This window comes from Asparagus officinalis, chromosome 1, assembly GCF_001876935.1.
Source record: "Asparagus officinalis chromosome 1, Aspof.V1, whole genome shotgun sequence".
Lineage (NCBI taxonomy): Eukaryota > Viridiplantae > Streptophyta > Magnoliopsida > Asparagales > Asparagaceae > Asparagus > Asparagus officinalis.
In genome coordinates, this window is record NC_033794.1 from 70730417 (window position 1) to 70753616 (window position 23200).

The 23200-nt window shown below is 38.1% G+C and overlaps 1 protein-coding gene across 1 annotated transcript; it reads left to right on the forward strand.

The window, feature by feature from the left end:
• On the forward strand, window positions 6259-9211 carry LOC109835593. Its single transcript, XM_020403566.1, has 3 exons — window positions 6259-6357; window positions 7326-9090; window positions 9204-9211. The coding sequence occupies exons 1-3, from the start codon at window positions 6259-6261 to the stop codon at window positions 9209-9211; spliced, it is 1872 nt and encodes a 623-aa protein (XP_020259155.1).

Genomic DNA, 23200 nt, shown 5'->3' on the forward strand with positions numbered 1-23200 from the left:
AATGCATTTTTGGGAGCTGTGACAGTACAGCCATCTTGGAGTGACAGAGTTGTCAGAGCTTAGTTGGGAGACTCTTGGATTCAAATCCGAAATGACAGAGTTGTCAGAGCTTAGTTGGGAGACTCTTGGATTCAAATCCGAAAGGAGGAGATTTCCAAAGAGCCTAAGACTGATTGGACCATTGGAGCTGATGGAGGTCTACGGATGAAGGGTAGATTGGTTATGCCATCCAGTGCAGAGCTGAAGAGAGTTATTTGATGAGGCACATCGTACTCGGTACACAGTGCACCCAGGAACCACCAAGATGTACAAGGACTTGAAGAGACATTTCTGGTGGAGCGGTATGCGTAGAGAGATTGCAGACTATGTGGCTAGATGTTTTACCTGTCAGCAGGTGAAGGCAGAGCATCAGAGACCGGTAGGGACACTTCAGCCTTTACCCATTCCAGAGTGGAAGTGGGCAGACATTTCCATGGATTTTATTGTGGGGTTGCCGAAGTCGAAGAGGGGGAATGATTCTGTTTGGGTCATAGTGGACCGATTGACGAAGTCAGCACACTTCATTCCGGTGAGGACCACTTATACAGCCGAGGCTTATGCGAGGATCTTCATTCGGGAGATAGTTCGACTTCACGGAGTTCCGGACACGATCGTATCGGATCGAGGATTAGTTTTCACTTCACATTTTTGGAGTAGTTTTCAGGACTCATTTGGCAGCACGCTATCTTATAGTAGTGTATTCCACCCCCAGACGGATAGACAGACGGAGACGGTGAATCAGGTATTAGAGGACATGTTGCGGGCATATGTCATTGACTTCCAAGGTAGCTGGGAGGATCATATTCCATTGGTAGAATTCGCCTATAACAACAGTTATCAGGCGACGATCGGTATGGCTCCATATGAGGCATTGTACGGGAGGCCCTGTAGATCGCCTATATGTTGGGCAGAGCCAGAGGACAGCTTGATGCTTGGGCCAGAGCTAGTGAGACATACTACCGAGAAGGTAGCATTGATCAGGGAACAGATTTTGGCCGCTCAGAGTCGGCAGAAGAGTTATGCAGATAAGAGACGAAGACCCTTGGAGTTTCAGGTGGGAGACTCAGTCATGCTGAATGTATCGCCTATGAAAGGCGTGCAGCGATTTGGGCGATGGGGGAAGCTTACGCCGAGATACATTGGACCATTTCAGATTCTGGAGCGTGTTGGAGCTGTGTCATACAGACTAGATCTTCCAGCATCGATGTCTAGTATACACAATGTATTTCATGTTTCTATGCTCAAGAAACACTTGCATGATGAGGAGCAGCAGCGAGTATTGGATGCACCAGAGATTGAGCTTCAGGAGGATTTGACTACTGTTGAGATTCCGGTTCGTATTCTTGCCAGAGAGGACAAGAGACTCAGGAATAAGGTGATTCCCTTAGTAAAAGTTCAGTGGAACCGAGGAGGCGTTGAGGAGATTTCTTGGGAGCGCGAAGAGGACATGCGTCGCGACTACCCACACTTGGTTGAGCAGGTAAATTAACTCTTATTATGTTATATATCTTACTTTATGTTTATATCTTTGGTTATGTTCATATTTAACACTAGAATGAAGATATTTTAGCTTAAATTTTAATCTTTTGGAACACATGGTATATGTATGGGGGGTTCCTTGTTTGGATTTTTCGCCCGATGTACTAGTTCCAATAGATTAAGATTTGAGCGAGAATATTATCATTTTAGATCGTTAAGTATAAATATCTCTATATGTTATCTAATAATTCATATTTCTAGACTTGTATAAATTCCGAATTTCGAGGACGAAATTCTTTTAAAGGGGGAAGAATGTAAAACCCCAGAATTTCTATAATAAATTTATGTGAATTATTAATAATAAATAATTCCCTTATGATAAATAATATATATATACATATATATATCAGATAAAAGTGATTATCTGTGTTTGAGAACCCATCAAGTGTTTCTATGTGAGAGAAATCGAGTGAATAACCAGCATAGTATATGCCTAGCAGCAGCAGGCATTTTTCTGCTGCGCGGTCGACCGCACAGCGGTCTGAGAGTTTTCTCAGGTTGGGTTCAAACGGGTTTCGGGTCGGGTTTGTGGTTTGATATATAGGCTAATAACCCGAGAGAAACCCATTCTCTGATCTAAAATAAAAACCCTAGTCCCCCCTCTCTTCCCTAAAACCCTAACTCTCTTTGCTTGTTGATTGGGAGGAGTTCTTGAGGATTTTCAGCGGGTTTGTGGGATTTCAGCGAAGGGGATCAACCTCCTGCGGATCTAGGGATTCATCTTCTCACCAGAGGCGAGTAACTTCTCGCCCAACTCCACCCCTTTTGTTTTCATGTCAAAACTTGAGTTTTTATTTGGTTTTATTGGGCCAAATTCGTATTTTTGAATAGCTAATAGATCATTATGGCATAGAATATGAGATTTGGGCATTCCTTATTTTTACAACTCACCAATATATTCTGTTAAAGAGATCTAGATTTGAATATATCTAAAAAGGAGTAAAATTTTGTTTTTATTGTTAATGATAGGTAGATCATGTTTAAATATGTTGGGATCTTGGTAATGATTTCTAAAGGTGCAAAATTTCAGTTTTCTTTTACCTTTTATGTGACATTTTAAATGCTTGGTTGTTGATTAACTCAAAGAAGAATTTCTTCAGGTTTGGAATTTGGCAGAAGAACCCAAATCTGGGTTCTGCCTGCCTCGCGGTCGACTGCTACGGTCGACCGCTGGGCGCGCAGAAGGTCAGAATGCACTTGACCTCTGCGCGGTCGACCGACGCGATGTCTTGACGGTCGACCGACGCGATCAACCGTGAATGTCTTTGCTGAACAGTGAGGTTTGTATCCGTATGCGGTCGACCGGGTTGGTCGACCGCCGCCCAGTTTTGTGTCTTGTTAGATTTGCTGTATTGTTTCATGTGTTCGGGGGTTTTACCTCGATTATCAAATACTAGTTTTGGGTTTTTACATATATCTGCGCATGGTAGATGAATTGAGAGTACCAAATTTAGAATCACATGCCGAGAAGCGTGTGAAACTTGTATAAGCATATCTTTTCACATATCTCCTCGATAATTGCTATTTGGTCTAGGTATCGGGCAAAACTGCATTATTTCAGTCCTTGTGTTGGACTATAATCCATTAAAGTCCTCGTGTTTGACTATAATCCATTAAAGTCCTCGTGTTGGACTATAATCCATTAAAGTCCTTGTCTTGGACTATAATCCATTTCAGTACTCGTGTGGATATTTACCCACTTGACCATGTGTTAACCATTTGTTAAGCTATGAGTATGACACTTATCTGAATCAAGACATGACACTTATGAAGTTTTAGACCTTTGACACTTATTTGATTTCGATGGAACACAGTAGTTTATGTTCTGAGATGAGTTACATTTCTCTTTATTATTGTTTCTATATTAGACTTTGGGTCTGGTATTTAGGGATTTACAATTTGAGATATAAGGTATATACATGAGGGTTTTCTTGTTTGGATTATTTCGCTCGACGTACCTATGCTCGTGTTGTAAATTTTTAAATACAGAAATCCCTTTTTAGTTAAGGTTTATGAATTTGAGACTTATTATGTATTAACTGTATTTTCTTATACAACGAGCCCTATTCCCTTAGGGTTAATTGTGATGTTACTCGCTAGCGCTTTGACGCTCGTTGTCCCTCCCCCTTTCAGGTAATGAGCCAGGAGCCCGGAGAGTCGCAGGTTGATGGCGATGCATTTTATCTTTAGCTGTCTAGTTAGTTATATGTTTTATTTGGGGATCCACTTTAGATTTTCTTTTGTGTAGACATGTGAGAGTCTTGTTCTAGAAGTTGTAAAAGTTGTGTCCCTTATTTCCTCTTGTCAGACATTTGTATTTGAGACTTACTGAGTATTCCAGTTATCTATTCAGACATTGACTATGTATTGCTGTATGTTAGATGATGAGATATTTATGTGATTTCATTTCTTCAGTATTTCTTGTGTTATCTTTCACTTGCTTTTGTACCTACACCTGTTGTTGATTCCACTAGATAGATGTTAATTGTGATGGTGAAACATGTTATTGCACGGTGTGGTGCATGACAGATTTGACAATCTTGGTTTCACCTTGGACTGCAGCCTTGTGTGATCTCAGGGGCGTCACATTATACTTTCCTTAAGTGGTCTGATAGTTTATGCTTAATAAATCTAAAGTAAAATATGATAAAAAAGAGAATAGTTTATAAATCTTAAATGAAATCAACTAGTGGATTCAATTCTAGATCCTTATATTTTCTCTTGATTTCCTTCATATTTTCCTTATTTTGATTTTTTTTCCTTTGTGGTTAGTTTTTCTAGACTTGATTTGTTCGTTTCTAATTTTCTTTATTTCTCCTCCTTGTTATTCTTTATTTCATTTCATTTGTCCACTCTCTCTCTCTCCTCTTGTTCTAGTTTTCTTTTATTTATAGAAAAATCACAAACTCTCCTTATATCTCTTCTCTTTTACTCCTATTTGTCTACACAATTCTTAGAACCAATTTAGATCTTTCCTACACACCTTTATTGAGGGATCGATATTGTAAGTATACTATAACTTGATTGTACACTTGCAATCTAGAAACTATCTTAACTACACATCAATTAGTGGTGGATCAGATTTTGTGGTTTGGACGGTTTTACCCTCGGGTGTACCCTTACAATATGTGTTTCTTAGTTCATGCTCTATCTTATTATATCATACGTAGATGCTTTCCTCTATTTAGTTGTAGTTTGACCTATACCTGACTTTTATCAGTTAGACTCACCTTAGATGTATATTTCATATTTTACCCTTGTTTAGGCTTTGGTATGTGCGCAAGGACCCTTTTGATCCGGTTCTCGTGTACACGCCGAGTCGCGTGTCCATTTTCATATTTGGAACACGGGGTATGATAGTTTATGTGTTAACTAAAATTCAAAAGTCATTTGTATATAACGACTCCATTTTAAAGATACTCTCTAGGAGAAACCCAATTGAAAGTATGATAAATATAACGATATATCAAATCTAATACTATTCTAAAAGTGTGAAGGATGTTAAAAAAATTTCCCATAAAACCCTCTAAATTACATGTAACCACAATATTGCCTCCTTGACATTCTTATTCAATTGCTTAATAAGAAATTCAATGGCATAGTAGTAGTTTTAAGAGATTTCTTGGACAATTTAATTATAACCTTTTGTTCTTTTGCACATCTTGCATCTGCATGTATGTAAATTTTGTTTAATTTATTCTTGGAAATTAATCTATTCTTAATTAGTAAGGTTCACTAGTAGATATCTTTGAAATGCTGACAACAACATCCCTGACAGGAGGAGTATGCCGTCAGCGTTGTTTACATCCCATCTCGTCGCCGTTGTAAAGAGCCTCTCAATGATGTGAACATCACTGACTATCTTACATCACTGACGAGGAGCTATCAACGATGTTAAAGTTTTTTGGAGGGGCTTAGCCCTCTTAAAATTTATAAATTTTTCTTTTACCATAGCCTCGACTTTCACCTCTACCCTAAACCATATGTGCCCCTCCATCACCCCTTGCATGTCGTCCCATTGCCAGCATCCACTCTTCTGTTGTTAAGCCCCGAGTCACCCCGCCGACGATCTCTCTGCCACCAACACACCACAAGTCTCCATCCGCTTCTCCGCCACCAGCGCGCCGTTGTTGTCCCTGATCTTCTTAAGGTATTATCTTTTGCTAATTTTTAATTTTTATTACAATTTTATGTGTTATGGTTTGCACCTATTTGAAAATTTAAAATAAAAACCCTAATCCAACTCTAATTACAATGATATACCCAAATTGATCCTCATCAAACCCCAATAGTATTATCTTAAGCATATAACCCTAATTAAGTTTACTTTAAGTTTGGTAACCCTAACCCTAACTTTAGTTCTTATCAAATCTAACCAATTAAACTTATCTACCCAAGTATATAACACTAATTCAACTAACTTTTACCCAAAATTTAGCTTTTTTTATCTCTAATTAACTAATTTAACTTTATTAACTTTATCACTACCAAATAATAGGTCTATGGGGACGGTTTATAACTATCCCGCTAGACAATAAAATTGTCCTCATAGGCCTAAGGGAACGGTTACTCATCCGATACATTTGTTGCCGTAGTCTTTGGTCTAAGGGGACGGTTCATGATCCAAGTGGCACGGTTCTTGAATTGTTCCCGTAGACAACATTTGGGGACGGCTTAACTATGGGGATAGTTCATATTTCTGCAGATGGTGATAGTTATTTGGCAACGGGAACAGTTATATTTTTAAGCTACAGTGATACTTACACACCAAGGGGAACGGTTTCAAGTTTGACCTAAGAGGATGGTTTTATTGTCTATGGGAACGATTTTATTTGTGATCTATGGGGACAGTCAATGTTGAAAATAACGCATTATATAGCGTAAAATAGCGTTTAACGTAACGTAGCGCTGGGTTAACGCTACATAGCGTTTTGAAATAGCGCAGACGACAAATAACGCACGTTATTTCGGTCGTGGCGCACGTAACGTAGCGTTTTTGCGTAGCGTTTCTTAACCCGCGTTATTTGATTAATGGCTAGGATTTATTTTAAAAAAAATCAACGGCTGTGATTGACTTCAAATTCAACAAAACCTAAAAAAAAGAAGTCGTCGCCCAAATTCTAACCTCAGTCCTCGTCTTCATCTCCGGTCCTCGTCTTCACCGTCACGTCCTCGTCTTCGTCGTCTCAGGTCCTCGTCTCCGTCGTCGTCGTCTCCCGTCGAGCTTAGGGCCTTCGTCGTCGTCTCCCGCCGACCTTAGGGCCTTCGTCGTCGTCTTCTTCTCCGGTCCTCGTCTTCACCTTCACGTCCTCGTCTTAGTCGCCCGCCTGGATCTTTATCGTCATCGTCATATTCGGTCGAGCTTAGGGCCTTCGTCGTCGCCAAATTTAGGGCCTTCGCTGAGCTTAGGGCGTCGTCTCCCTGTCGATTTGATCCTGAAGTTCTTCACGAAAGGTGAGCTTGTAAATCTTCACGAATTTTTTGATTTTGATCTCTTGACATTTCTGCTTTTTAACTTTGAATTTTTCTCCCACTTTAATTAAAAGTCTACGATAGTTTTATAACATGTGGCTGACGAAAAGTTTCTTGAAAAGTAACCAAAATTAATTTTTTAACTTTGAACCTGATGTTTGATTAACACTTTAACTTTATTATATTGGCCTAAACTATTTGTTGCTGTCTAATCTACTGTTTAACTTTTATTAAAATTTCTGGTTTCTAATATGACCAAAATTATTTATGTGCAGAATCTAGTTATGTCTAAGAGTGTTGATCCAGTTAGGGAGCACGGAGTTTGGAAAGAAGGAGAACCTGCTCACTCTCTTTATTGCAAATTTTGCAACCATCATATTACATCGGGAGTAACAAGATTGAAGCATCACTTGGCAGGAACTCATAAAGGAGTTAGAAAATGTGATAAGGTTCCAGAGTTGGTTAAAAAACAATGTGTAGAGGCTTTGAAAGAAATGGAAACAGGAAAGGAAAAAAAAGCCGCCTTGGTTCGCTCCATTGGGAGAATGGAAGATTCACATTCACATGTGGAAGACGCTAAAAGTCAAGAGTTGGAGAGTGGACAGGGAAGTAATGCCCAACAGAGTAGGTCATTTGGACCTTTAGACACTTTCGTAAATGTGCAAGGGCGCCAAACCACAATGGAGAACAGATACAAAATAAAACAAAGAGATGAGGTGGTACAAAAGATCGGGAGATGCATTTTTGCTAATGGCCTCTCTTTCAATCTCTTGAGCAGTCCATATTGGAGAGAGATGGTAGATGTGATCAGGAAGTTCGGTCCCGGGCTTAAGCAACCCTCTCCTTATGAGATAAGGACACGGGTGCTAAAAAAAGAGGTAGAGGGAATTGATTCCATTAAGGCAAAGCACAAGGCGGCATGGGAAAAATACGGATGCACTCTTATGTCTGATGGGTGGTCAGACAAGAAGAGTAGAAGTTTAATCAATTTCCTTGTTAACTCGCCGGAGGGGATTTTCTTCTATAAGTCCATTGATGCCTCAACTCATATTAAGAATGGGGAGTATCTTTTTCAATGTATTGATAAAATTGTGGAGGAGATTGGCGAGCAACATGTCTTACAAGTTATCACTGATAATCATGCTTCTTATGTGCTTGCCGGGACAAAGCTTATGGAGGTAAGGAAGTCTCTTTATTGGACACCTTGTGCAGCTCATTGCATTGACCTCATGTTAGAGGACATAGGTAAGATGAAGATACACCGAGAGACTCTTGAGGTGGAAAAAGGAGTTATTCAGTTTATCTACAATCATTGTTGGGTATTGAGTCTAATGAGGAAGTACACAGGTGGGAAGGAGCTATTGAGACCCGCTGTTACTCGCTTTGCGACATCCTTTTTGACATTACAGAGGTTGTATTCCTTGAAACAACCTTTGAGGACTGTTACTCGCTTTGCGACATCCTTTTTGACATTACAGAGGTTGTATTCCTTGAAACAACCTTTGAGGAACATGTTCTCCTCTGAAGAGTTTCTCAGAAGAACTTGGGCAAAGAAGGCAAATGGAGTGAAAGCGAGGAACACAATTCTTTATTGCAGGTCATTTTGGGGACGAGTGATGTTTTGCTTCATCACAACACTTCCACTTGTGCATGTCCTCCGAGAGGTGGATTCCGATGTTAGGCCCTCTATGCCATTACTTTATGAGATGATGGATAGTGCAAAAGAGAAAATTGCAGATGCATGTGGTGGAATTGAAAGAAAATACATGCCCTATTGGAAACTAGTTGATAAGAGGTGGTCGGGAATGATGCATCGTCCTATTCATGCTGCTGCTTACTATCTTAATCCCAAGTACTTTTACGGGAATAAGTTTAGCAAGCACCCAGAGGTGAGGAAGGGACTTATCGAGTGCATGGCTCGCATGATCCCTGATGTTGCTGAAAGAGCAGAAGCCGACTATGAGCTAGATGCTTATAAAGAGAGGTTAGGAGAGTTCGGATCAGAGATGGCTCAGAGGACCCTTGCTTTTCGTAGTGCAGGTATTTTAAATTTGAAATTTAATTTGACAATAATAGTGATTTTAGTGTCATGTTGTCATATTATACTGATTTTTGATGTCTATATTTTAAAATTTATAGCCTATTGGTGGGAGAGATTTAGTGATGAGACTCCTTCATTACAGCGATTTGCAGTTCGTATTCTTTCTCTCACTACTAGTGCATCTGGATGTGAACGCAACTGGAGTACTTTTGAGCATGTAAAGAAAATACCAATTTAATAATTTTAATTAACATAACTACTCATATAAATTTGTAGCCTCATATTACATGTCATTATCATTTCGACAAGGTTCACTCTAAGAAGAGATGTCGCCTAGAGCAGGGGCGCCTCAACTCTCTTGTCTATGTCATGTATAACATCAAGTTAAGGGAGAGAAATATGAGGAGGAAGGCGCGGAAGTTAGATCCAATTTTGTTGGAGGAGGCTTCTACCGATGATGAGTGGATCATGGAGGAGGAGGATCCTTGTCTTCCGGATGATTTGACTTGGCTTGATGGTGATGATGGAGATATAGAGCATCTTGATGTTGCTGCAATTAGTAATCTAGCCACCGGAGAAGAGACATTGGAAGATGTTCTGCACACAAAGAAACAAAGGGTTAATGATTCTTGTAAGCTTTTTAAAAACTGAGAAAATTTGGTCGTTGCTTTCTTAGAATGAATCTATGATTTTCTAATTAAAATTATTTCTGCAGCATCCTCAGTACAAAGAGGAAAAGAGGTCGCTACTGAAGATGTACCTGCTGAGGATTATGATCCCGAAGATGCAAACATCATTCTGGAGGAGGACGACTTAGTATTTTAGTAGTATGAGCCTATGAGGGATTGATTTAGTGGAGGATGACTCATTTTGTAGGATTTATTAAAACTTATGACTTAGAGATGCTTGTTTTGTTAAAATGTCTATGATTTGGTTTCGAACTTGAAGTATTTTATGCTTTTGGATTGATTGTGAAGGCAAACATGGTTGATTTTGTTGTGAAATTGTGATGATATATTGATTTGTGAAATTAAAAATTACGATGATTATTCATATTTTTTTATTTTGAATGTTATATATCTATAAATTATTTAAATAATAATAAATCATTTAACCTATGTTACGCTATACGTTATCGCTATTGTAACCTAACCGGAGGTAAGCGTTACGCTATGCGTTAACGCTATTTTCAACATTGGGGACAGTTTTTATACCTAAGGAGACGGTTAGCAATGGGAACGATTTTTAGCAATGGGGACGGTTTTCAGATGTAAAGATATGAGAACGGGTATATATAGCAAAGGGGACAATTTTTAATTTTGACCGTGCAAAAGCAAATCATCCAAATATATCACATTTTTTTTGACGTGCAGTTTCAAAATTAAAAAAGAACAAAACAAAACGAGAACTCCATGATTTATACTTGCTCATGTCACAAACAAATAAATGAAACTCCAAATAATGTTAGTAGCATACAACCAAACATAAGGAACAATTCATTGATTCATTACAATGACTTTATGTCACGCCCCGCTTCCCAAAATACCGGGGAATCGGAACGTGAACAAGCCCGTGACGTATTAGATTAAAGAGAATAAATAAAATAATCATTTCTCTTCAACCTAATATGCTAAGCGTCTGGAAATAAATACAATGCGAAGTCATAGGTTCCCGATCATAGATAGTAAGAATATAATAAACAAACTCAGAATAAAATAATACATATCATATCACAAATGAATATCATCCAAGACATAATATTCGGGTCAACATGCCCTTATACAAAACTAAACAAATGAATGCTGAAGAGATACAAAAATACATCGATCAATGGAAAAAGAAGAACTACAAAAGTAACTGGAACCATCAACTAAGCTTCGACTTCTTCTTCTGTTCTGTCTGCAAGACTCCTGCTAAAAATCCTCTGGCTCCTGGTGATCTCCTAGCTGACCTGTTCTTCCTCTAAGTCTGATGTACACCAGAGAAAACAGGTGTACGTCAGCGTGCATGGAACACGACAAGACCCCACAAAGAAAATAGAATAAACGTGAAAATCCTTTGGCTCCTGACGATCTCCTAGCTGATCTGTTCTTCCTCTAAGTCTGACGTACACCAGAGAAAACAGGTGTACGTCAGTGTGCATGGCACACGACAAGACCCCACAAAGAAAAGAACGTACAAAAACCCAAGCGGAAAACGATATGATAACAGAAATAACAAAGAAAAGTACAACTAGAAATCCATCAAAATCAACATATAAATTCACTACTAAAACATGATAGACATAAAGCATCCAAAATCGATCAAGTAACGAGATCATGCAGCTAGCGATCAGACTAATCATCCAAGTAACAGGGGCATACACTAGATGGAATTAATACTTAAAAATCTACAACATGAGACGTAGTACGTCGAGCGAAATAATCCAAACAAGGAAACCCTCATGTATATACCATATGTTTCAAATTGTAGATAATCAAATATTAATCCCGATCTATGTATGAATGTATGAAAAAAAACACAACTGGCCTACATCTCACAAGAAATCATACCTAGCCAAGAAACGAGGTCATGTAACTAGCCATTCTATAACAGGTCACTGATCACATCTCACACAGAGCCAACGCTCATATCACCAGATAATTAACTATTCACAAATCCCCTACATGCATCCAAACCCGCGAAACGGTTCGGTGAGAGGACTACACGCAATCCGAATTTTGCCTTGTCCGAACTCAAGTAAAACTCGGGTGACAAAACGATTTCACTGACCAAGTGCGAAACGGTTCACTTGGCCCAACAAACTAACCCCAGTGCGAAACGGTTTACTAGTTCTAGTCTGAAAGATACATCAACAGTCTTATCCGATCACATGAACCATGACTTCCCCATCCCAACTCCCTTGTATTTTCTAAATCAACCATAATCCTTATTAAAACTCGGGTTCACCACCTAAACTCAGTCAACACACCCACACATGTCACTAAGTCTGTTCATGACGCACGAGGCCACTAAGTCATGAACTACTAAGGTTCTCAAACACAACATGGACAATACATAACAGACATGTCAAATACATTAAATAAATGCAAAACGTGAAATGTGATCATAAACAGTAAAAACATACATGCATCAACATTAGGCCATGGATTCGTAACCTACAAAAAATCCAAACTGAAAGAATTAATCAAGAAAACTTTGTGAAGATAATCAACAAAAAAAGTACCTGACCAAACGAGTCCAAGAAAGCCTAAGCACTACATAGTTTCTCAGTAAAGTCATATACAAGCTAAATTAGTTTTTCCCCCATCCAACCATCGACCATAAACTCAAGTTGTTGAAAGCTAACATCAAAAGGTTGGAAGGAAAACTAGTATTATGCATTGATTTCTATAGACCAAACGTTGAGATAAATCTGACAAGATAAATTTAATGTTGGAAATGTGTGTGGAGATCACCCTGCCTCCATTCAATGTTTTCCACATGTAGTCTTTCAATTGTTCAGTTGAAATATTTTCTTCACACTCTTTTACAATTGATTTGATCCACGGTAGCACTTCCTGCAACACCAAACATAAAAAAATATGAGTTTACAAAAGAAATCACTTCAGTGAAGTATTGGTTACGCTCATTGTCTGGCTCAATAAGTAAACATTGGCTACAGTACAACAGATATTAGACAGGAAGCTTGCAACTTACAACGGTAGCACATTGAAAAGCTATCAACCAGATTGGATGTCTATGCTCTAATCATAACCAACGTTAGGAGAGCCCATAAAATCCGCATCATTCTTTTGAGCAACTGTTTCATATCGAGAGGCATTCAGCAGACAGTCTCTTTCTAAGAGTAGGCATCAAAAGTGATTTTATCAAAAATATTTCCCAAAAATCTTTATGCAAATTAGGTGGCGACAGGCTAGAAACTAGCCAGATTTACAAAGTTCATTTATTGATTCGTTATAAATTTGTAGGATTGACTTGAGTATCCAATCATAATACTTATTAATCTGGCTTCGCATGAGGAGAAGAATAATCAGTGCTAACCTGTGTTGTCTGTGCACGGGGGCAAATACTGAGTCGAGAGACCACTTGTTCTTTGAATGCACCTTCTCCTCCTACATATGGAACTCAATCATGGATTGGATGAATTTCAAAAAGAAATCTTGTAGCTGGAGACATATTTGGAGCTGGTTTTCTAGTATGAGAGGGAAAGCTCTATAGGTCAAGCTTAAAAGATTAGTTTTGACAGCTTCAATTTACTGCATATGGAGAGAGAGGAATGCAAAAATGTTTGCGCAGAAGTTTAGTAGCGCGGATCACTTGATCAATGTCATAAAGTTTGAAGCCTCTACAATCATCTTCAACAACCCCCCCCCTTTTTTTGAGGAGTGTTTCTGTTTGAGTTTGAGCTCTCACCAACGAATATGCTGAGTATTCTTGAGGTGTACATAATTTCATAAATGGTTGATGAATAAAAATTTTCATTTACCAAAAAAAAAAAGTTTGCTTTCATTTTGCTACCTTATGTAAATTTTTAGCATTTCCATCATGTTTAAGCATCATAGTGAGCTCATGCAGTCACATTTAGACAGAACAAAAGTGATTTAAGTTTTGAACTAGGCTAATTAATCTGCAATTGTTTTTTGAGTTATAGGGTTTGATATCTAGATCCAATTAAACCAATCTATTTTTAGGATCCATATGTAGATCCAATAAGCTATATGACACAAGGACCTATATCCTAATATTCGGGTTGGATTCTGATTGAATTATCAAATTATCAGCCCCATTCCACAACTAACAACAATACAAGCAATTGTATCTAGTAATAGTAATAGCAAGCACGCTGATGGTAATTTGTACCCAATAAAAAAGTCCACGCCATATAATTTGAGAATTGTATGTAAGTGTTCAACCGCTATTAGAGAAGTCAGTACATAGAGAGTGTAGTTGTTTTGTTGGTTCTATACTTAAGGGTAGCACAGCTATATCCAGCAGACGTTCATATGGCATCCCTTTTGTATAATATCAGAACTTCTGCAAAGCAAAACACTTAGGAAAACTGACTTAGTACCGGATTAGATAGGATGCTATATCAGCAAATTTCATAAAAATAAATTGAACGTACCAACGCAATTATCAGGACATAATATCAAAAGTCGGAAAGAAGAAAACTTTGGAATATTTAAAAGTAAAGATTCTTCCATGACAAAATATCAGATGAGCTATGAACATGTCTAGTGCATCCTACAAGTTAAGACCAATATCATATATAACATATTAACATACCAGTGATGATGTTAAAGGTATTACTTACAGGATCTTCAAATTAACTTCTTTATCTCGCCATTATCCTCCAACTTCCATATATTTGGAACACAATGCATCTCTCTCTTAGTTGGAGCCACCAATATTCTCAACGAACCCTCTCTCTGAATAATTTTCTCAACCACAACTCGCAGAGGTGTATTTTTTATAACAAGTAGTAAAAATAAATTGTGCATGCACATAGCACTTTCTAATAAGTTATTTAAATAGAAGTCAAAGGAAACTACAAGTATGTTGCTCGATTGAAATCAAGGGCATTGTACTTAAATGACACATTTAAATGCAAAAATATCAAATTGGCTATAAATACTTGGTCACTTCTCTTCAGGTATATTCGTGTAAGACCTAGACTCAGGGCAAAACTGTGGATCATGAACTTATTTGAATATTTGCTCTTTCAAAGCAAACCCTGAAATCAAAGTAGATTAGGCCAGATATATAAAAGCATTAACAATTTTGTGGAGCGGGAAAAATAAGGCAATCATTGATTGTGTACATAAAAATCTATCCACACACGAATAAAAATATGATCGTTAGATGTTGATGTGTGGAATCGTCCCTGTGATACGTAAGTCAAAACTATCAAAGAAAAAATAAATCATAAGAACAAACATAAACTTTTCGTTGAAGAATCTTAAGTACATGAGCTCAACAAAGCTAAAGAAACAAGCAGATGATTTATTAGAACCAACCCTACACAAAACATGATAGAGATTCTTATAAAATTTAATAAAGAGCGCAGTGGAACACTAGTATCATCTAGTACCTACAGAAACATTGCACACAAATATGACCCAACAACACAATCAAATACCACTTTAGCGTCGGGGAGTGCTAAAAAAACACGTGTTCATCTACAAAATCGAATAGGATCGAATAAAGGCTAAATATATAATTGATAGAACAAAAGCCGAACAAACCCTAAACAATTCGAACACACATCCATAACCATACAACGAAGCTCGAGCAGGCGATATATTTCAAACCCTCACAATTAAAGATCCATATGGAGAACAAAACACCTGGGGAATCACGACAAATTCAAGAAACCTAATAATTAAAAAAGAAGAAGAAGAGTACCCCATTTACGCGGTGAGCACCACGGCCCCGCCAGACTCCTTGATCTTCTTCTCGGTCGTCTTCGAGATGAGCTTCGCCTTCACGACCACCGGCAATGCCCCTTTCCCCAAAGCCTTCTTTTTCCTCCTCTTCTCCTAACACCAATCAACAGAGTAAACTTTCTTTTTCCTCCTTCTCGGCCACCTTCACCTCCTCTTCCTTCACCTCCACCTCCCTCTCCGCCGCCGCCGCCGCCCCCGCCCCGTCAAGAATCTCAAAAACCTAGATCAGATCTAGGTTTCAACAGAAAGGGGAGAGAGGGAAGAAAGGGGGAGACCTAAACCCTTACTACCCCACCTGAAATCATCTATAGCGGCCGAAAAACGCTATGGTATTATTTCATAGCGTTTTAATCAGCGCTGTGTCAGAACACGCTATAGTACGTCTGCGACTTTACATAGCGCTTCCCCAAATGCTATAAAAAAGGTTCCAACCATAGCATTTTTATGTAGCTATAAATGGGTATTTAATAGGGTTTCTGTATTGCTATGACGAATATCTTTCATAGCGGTTGAAAAATGCTATTAGTTAGTTTTCATTCATAGCATTTCAACGCTGCTATTGTCTTACATTTGCTAGCGTTTGAGTTACTACAATGGCGTTTCAGTGAATGCTGTCTTTCTTCTTTTAATAGCATTTCAGCAATTGTTTCCATTCTTATAGCATTTTAGTTGTGCCTATAAACCTTTGAGGTTGAACTAGAAATAGCTTCCAATTATGACAACCATAAAAGCAAATATTTTATTTAAATGTTCAAACTGATACATAACCAAGTTGTAGCATACAAGAAGTTCAACACAAATGTGCCAAAAAACAAATACTAGTCTTTGGATAATCCAACATGGAGTATAAGAAATTAACCATAGTACACAGACAACAAAAACTAACTTTGCTGCATTACATATGACTTGGGAGACTCATCATCTTCAGCAATTGAGTACTAGTACTAATGCAAAAACAGAAATTAACAACACCAATAATGAGATCCTAGAGCCATGAATATGTGGACACAAAACAGAAAACAACAGCACCAATAATTAGAAATCCTAGAGTCATGAAGATCTAGACTAAAAACAGAAATCAACAATCAAAATATAAACAACAGTCCCATCTGTTTTCTTTAATTAGGGGAACTATAACAAACAATTATCAATAATTCCACATCAAGAGCGGTATGTAATATAAAGTCATGCATGAGGAAGTTTTGGCACTTTCTAGACCACAACAGCATTTAAAGTAGCCACCAATTATGTATAACTTACCAGCTTTTCAAAGCATAACACCTTTGTCTGATGGCCAAGCTACTGTCGTACTAACGGCATCTTCAATACATTCTAACTCAGATGTTGGCCACCAAAGAGATGCACTAGGGATCCTAGGGATATCAACCCAAACACGCATAGCATTAGGACCTAAAGGAACGAAGTGAACAAGCTGGTTCAGATCACTTGAAGACCAATGTCCTTCAGCAACTATCTTTCCCGAGCCACCAATATCTAACAAGTAGCACTTTTTCTTTGAGTTGTTCACACTCTAGCAACAATACAAAAATAGTGATATCAATTATAGAAAAGAAACTAGTACAATCAAATATCAAAATAATGATAGTATCAGCAAAAAAGATTACCGAAGGAGATGATATGTTTGGAGATTCCACATTGTTAATTGAGATATTTTTCAATACAACCTTGTCAGCAGGCCATGCTACTTTAGTGCCGATAGCATCTTCAATAGATGTCATGTCAGGCGTGGGTCTCCATAAAAAAGCTTCAGGACTTGTCGGGACATCAACCCAAACAATCATGGCTTTAGGTCCGAGAGGAACACCATAACAAGCATTTTTGAATCATTGGAAACCCAACGACCTTCAGCAACAATTTCATCTTTTCCGGTCCAATTGAAGATCTTGCACTTGATATGATTTATATTTTTACTCTACCAATCAATGAAAACAGATGAACTCGACTTAACTATATATGTAAGATAACTAATATGAGTAATGAAAGTAAATGACCAAGCTAAAAATTATTTTAACGAATGCATGGATATATTGTCTTCATTGTCAGATTGCTGACTGATTTGGAACACCAGCTTATCAGCTGGCCACGCTATTGTCTTCCCCTGAGCTTGTTGCATACAGAACATATTAGTTGTAGGTTTCCAAAGAAAAGCTCCTGGTTTGTTTGGAATGTCTACCATCACTTCTATTGCATTAGGTCCAAGAGGAGCATGATTTACAAGCTTCTTTGGGTCACTAGAACACCAACGTCCTTCAGCTACAACCTCATCTGTTCCACACTAATCTAAAAGCTTGCACTTGTCATGTGGTTTAGGGCACATACTTTACAATGTATCAGACTATAATTAGAACATAAAACTCTATCCGGAGAATAACACATTCAATTTTTAAATTTTATACCTCATAATCGATTAAAAAGAAACATGCTAGATAATTGACTTATTTACCTTAGGACTGCTCTTATCAATTTCGGGCCCATTCTGCTCATGTTCATCTTCCTCATTCTGCATTCTCTAACAACACAAAAAAAATAGTAATAATAATAATTGCATTAAGGTTGCATATTATTGTATCATAGATTTACTTTAAAACTTACATCTACATGAGTCTTATGTACCTGATGATTTCTAACTAATTTATGGACCATAGTCTCCAAATGTTGTATTCTATTTCGGAATTCAGAATTTTCCTCTTTTAGCTGGAGCACATGCTTGTCTAGTCTCCAAATGTTGTATTCTATTTCGGAATTCAGAATTTTCCTCTTTTAGCTGGAGCACATGCTTGTCTCTGGCTTGTAAGAAAGATACTTTGCTTTTCCTCTTTTAGCTGGAGCACATGCTTGTCTCTGGCTTGTAAGAAAGATACTTTGCTTATAGTAACTCTTCTTCCCATTCCTCTTAATCGTCCAGGTTTATCTTTTCCTAATACTTTAGAAAGAGCATCTTCTCTCACATTAGCTGATGAGGATGAAGATGTAGCAGTTTCAATTATTTTAAGCTTATCCTGAAAGGTACAACATATATATGTATTATATTATATATACATGTTCTTCTAAAAAAGTAATATATATTCACTCATATGCAAAATTAGTGTCCTTACAATTGTTTCACCAACTGTTGAATTCACCGGTGTACCATCTTTTTTTGTGTGAGCTTTAATCCAAGCTTTAACCCTTGACACACTAGATGGGTATGCACTATTTTTTTCTATAATGATACATGTTTAAAAAAAGAAAGACTGATGACATACTCATAACTTTGCCTTAAGAAAACATATATTAATGTATAATATGTATTACCATCTCAGCTGTTAATCGAACCATTCCCTTGCGACTACAAGTGTGTGGGACTTGTCTGCGCCTTAATGCCTTGAACTTTTCACTTTTGACCTGGAGACATTGGTCCTTTATCATAATAACATCTCTTAATATAAGTTTGTGATTAATTATCTCAGAAAAAACATACCTTAAACTCTGGAGTTGTTTTTGTCTTGATAAATTTCTTCCAAATTGCTAAAGATGGTATGTTGTCTGGTTTGAGCTGAAGTCTTTGTTCCTTCTTCTTTGTTGCTCGTATTTGAGCAACTAGTCTTGATTTTGAGGCCCGCCAAAGACATCCCATCGATTGAAATATGACAGTCTTTTGCCATTCTTCTTCTAATATGAATCTTGCCTGCATTTTATATGCATGAAAGTATTATTAGCTGAAGGATTATATTGAAGGAGATTTACATATGTTGGATAGCTTATGTAAATTGATAGTAGATTATTACCTGAACTTCTTCCCATAATACAACTTTCAGATCATCACCAAGGTTCCTCCAATCATCAAGTGTTACAGGTACATGCTCTCGTACAAGAGGGCCCAAAAACGATGACAAGTTTACTGATCCGGGTCCATATGGTTCACCAGAATCAGTAAATTAAATCTGAATTCGGTTCGCAGGGTCCCTAGCAAGTTTTTTCTTTTTTGTTGGACCCCTTTTCTTTTTTATGCCTCTTGCAGCTTTAATTATATATTGTGTTGGTGCATCTTCAGCTGTATCATCTTCTTGGACCATATCTTCTTCAGGAATATGAATATTTGGAACTGGTCCATCTTGGGGAGCTTCTTGACTCACTTGCGTAAGGCCTTCCATGGCATTCACATCCCTCGCATCCAAGTCTTGTTACATTCCACCAGTTACCTTACTGTTCTTCCTTTTACGCCGACCTATGTTTGTAGTCTCACCAACCATCCTCGTTTATCTATCTTAGAAAAAAATAAAGGTAAGTATCTATATAGTTAAACCTGGTTTCATATGTGAAACAAAATATACATATATCAAAATCACAAATAAACACAATGACATACATTTAAAGCATGAACAACGCCAAAATCATTATAAAGTAGCAGCCAATAAGACAAGATAAATCAAACACTTTAAAGTATGATCAACAATCAACCTCCTTACTAACTAGTTCCAATCACACAAGTAGTCCCTCATAGTCCACCCTGACATAACTCTCTGTCTCATAATCATCAATATCCATTTCAATTTCCTGTGGGAAAAAAGATGCATCTGCATTCTCATCATCTGTCTCCAACTCATGGTAACCTCTTGGTGGTGCCTTCATTACTACATACCAATTAGACGAATCATCTTCTCTTGAATTTAAAACCTGTTTTGCTTGAGATGCTAGGATATATGTATCTCTTGCAAATGATACTTGACTCTGTTGTAAGTTTACAAGTGTGAATCCATCTTCTTCCTTAACACCATTTCCTTTATTGGCCCAATGACACTTAAACACTAGAACATAAAATAGATGGTAGTCTAGTAAAATGATATCTGTCAATATCCCATAATATGAAACCAGATTAGCCACTTGTGCAGTATCTTTTGCACTTGATCTACACATGGTTATTGCATCATATGTCACCCCACTATTTTGTGTTTCTCTGTCGACATCCTTTGTGTGAAACTGCAGCCCATTGATAATGTATCCCTTACATGATAGTGCACTCTTTTTAGGACCATATGCCAACCATCTTAATGTCTTTGAATGATCATTCGAGTCAATAGGAATCTACAAAATATTAATATAAGAGTTAAATGGTGTACATCAGCTCAGTAATAAATACAAGAACATGTTTGAGATGATTAATTTTAAAAACATTATTTTTTGTCCATTCTGCAATTTTCTCAGTATGCCACTTCCAAAGTAAGGTCTGATTTTTTCAAGTCGTTTGTCTTTTGCTTGCAACTCCTCCAAATGCATACTAATAGAACACAAGAACACAAGACCATATGAATTATAAAATAAAACTAATAAATATAAAAGCAAACTAAATAAGTACATAAATAGCAATGTACTTAATCTAAAAGTGGATCCATTATTGCTGTGTTCAGTAGTACTGAACGATGTGCAATATCTTTCTCTTTATCGGTAAGTGTGATTGAAGTAGTCTTAGATATAGGACGACCTTCAAAAATGACATCATTTTCAAATTCTTCATTGCGAACTTCCTTTTCCTTCACATGTATTGACTGTTTCAGAAACTCGCTACAAAAGGCGATGCACTCTTCAGCTAGGTATGACTCTGCAATACACCCCTCAGGTCTTGCAGGATTTCAGACACATTTTTTTAGTGTCTTCATGTACCTGAATAAAAGAATTTAATCTTGTCCAAGAGCAAATTATAATTTCATAATGGATTTCAGCATGAAAAAGAATAATAATAAAAATCTAACCTCTCAAAAGGATACATCCAATAAAAATGAACCGGACCACACTGTAGGCGTCAAAAATTACCTATGGGTTCCCACACGCAGCTCAAGACAAAGAGAACATGATGAACGTCATCACCCAAGTCAAAGAAGATTATCTGACACCGATAAAATGCATGAAGCAAACTGGTAAAGCGCATAAGTCAACAAAGTGACGAAACACCCGTAAAAGGGAAAAAAAGCAAACCGAAGGAGATACAAATAGCAAAAAGGGTCAAAAAGATACAACAACAAGCCAGGAGGCTCGCACACATGCGAGTCACCAAATGGTGACTCGCACGCATGCGAGTCACCAAATGGTGACTCGCGCCTGTGCGAGTCACCAAATGGTGAGAGTCACCAAATGGTGACTCACCAAATGGTGACTCGCACCCATGTGAGTCACCAAATGGTAGCTCGCACAGCTCCGAGCCACCATAACTATTTGGGCCTCCCAAACTCCTAAAACACGGATTTCGATATTTTATTAGAATTCTTTCGTCCCAGGACCTCCCCAACTATCTGAAGCTATCCTTAAGTACGCCTGGCGGCTATCAACTGTAGATAACGTCAAAACACTTGATCTTATTAGAAAACATGGCGACAAAAGCTTATAAATAGAAGCCCAAGGTCTATAGTTGAGAGGATCTGAAATCTGAGGGCGAGGTGCTGTCCAATTGAACAGTAGACTACGATTTTCAGAGGAGAATTGGCAGATCTTGGCGAACTTTTTCATAAAGAAAAAGCCTTCGAAAGATTTGAGATTCTCTCCCCCTCTTTCCTCCGGATCAAACCTGGTTTTAATCTCGAGAAGAGCCACAACCTCGCTTGGTCGTGATTGTCGCTGCTGCGATTGCTTCCTTCGTGAAGCAAGAGCATAATTACACTTGTCAAGCAGATCTGATCCGCGATGGTCCACGGACTAACGCGTCCCCGGCACAGGCAAAGATCCTACACAAAGAAATAAGAGATAAACTACTGCTGCGTTTTGTTTCATAAAGTTATAATCTTTACTTTTCTCATTGTAAGAAGATCTTATAAAAAGATCATCTTGAACTTGTAATCGATAAACGATGTAACAGGTTCGACAATAATGAAAACGATAACTTTTGACAAAAATAAACTGGCGACCATAGTGGGAGCCAACGGCCTTTCTGCGAAGGTTGTGGTGTCGAAACAAAGAATTCTCATCCCGGTTGACGAAGAGATCGAATACGAGTTCGACCAACAGAAGTATGAAGAGTATATGTCCTCCTCCTCCAGATCATCTTCTCTTCAAAAGAGCAAGAAGATCTCTTTCACGAGGAAAGTTCGATGGTCTTCAAATTTGAAGACCCAACATGATGACCTCTGCCCCATTACTGCTGCAGTTGCATCTCCCAATGCTCCTATGATGCTTGAAGAAGTAGGATCTTCAGATCTGATTCCCTCCTTGATCAAAGAGCTTACTGCTAAAAGCGCACCAACTTTATCCAAGAGGGCATGTCAAAGACAACGCTAATGCCTTGCCCGCCAACTCGCTAAGGCTTTGGAGCCAGTTGACGGGATCCGTTATGAGGCGAACCTAAGGTTTAGAAAGCGCCAAACACCATGACAGTAAGTGAGTACCTTGTCCTTCAAACCAGCAACGAATGAGTGGGTCCGCATCAAAAGGACCCATTCAACCATTGAGAAATGCATTTAGAAATGCCGCATATTGCTCGCGCATGCAAGAATCCTTATGCAGGAAGCCAAGAAACTACAGAAAGAAGAGGTGGTCCAAAAACCCCCAAAACTACGCTAAGTATGGAGGAAAAAGGGCAAAAAGACACCCGAAATAGTCGAAAAAAAGAATTTGCCATGTACTAGCTCGGCCATGGCTGAGTCACCTTTTACTGGCTCGGCCAAGGCTGAAC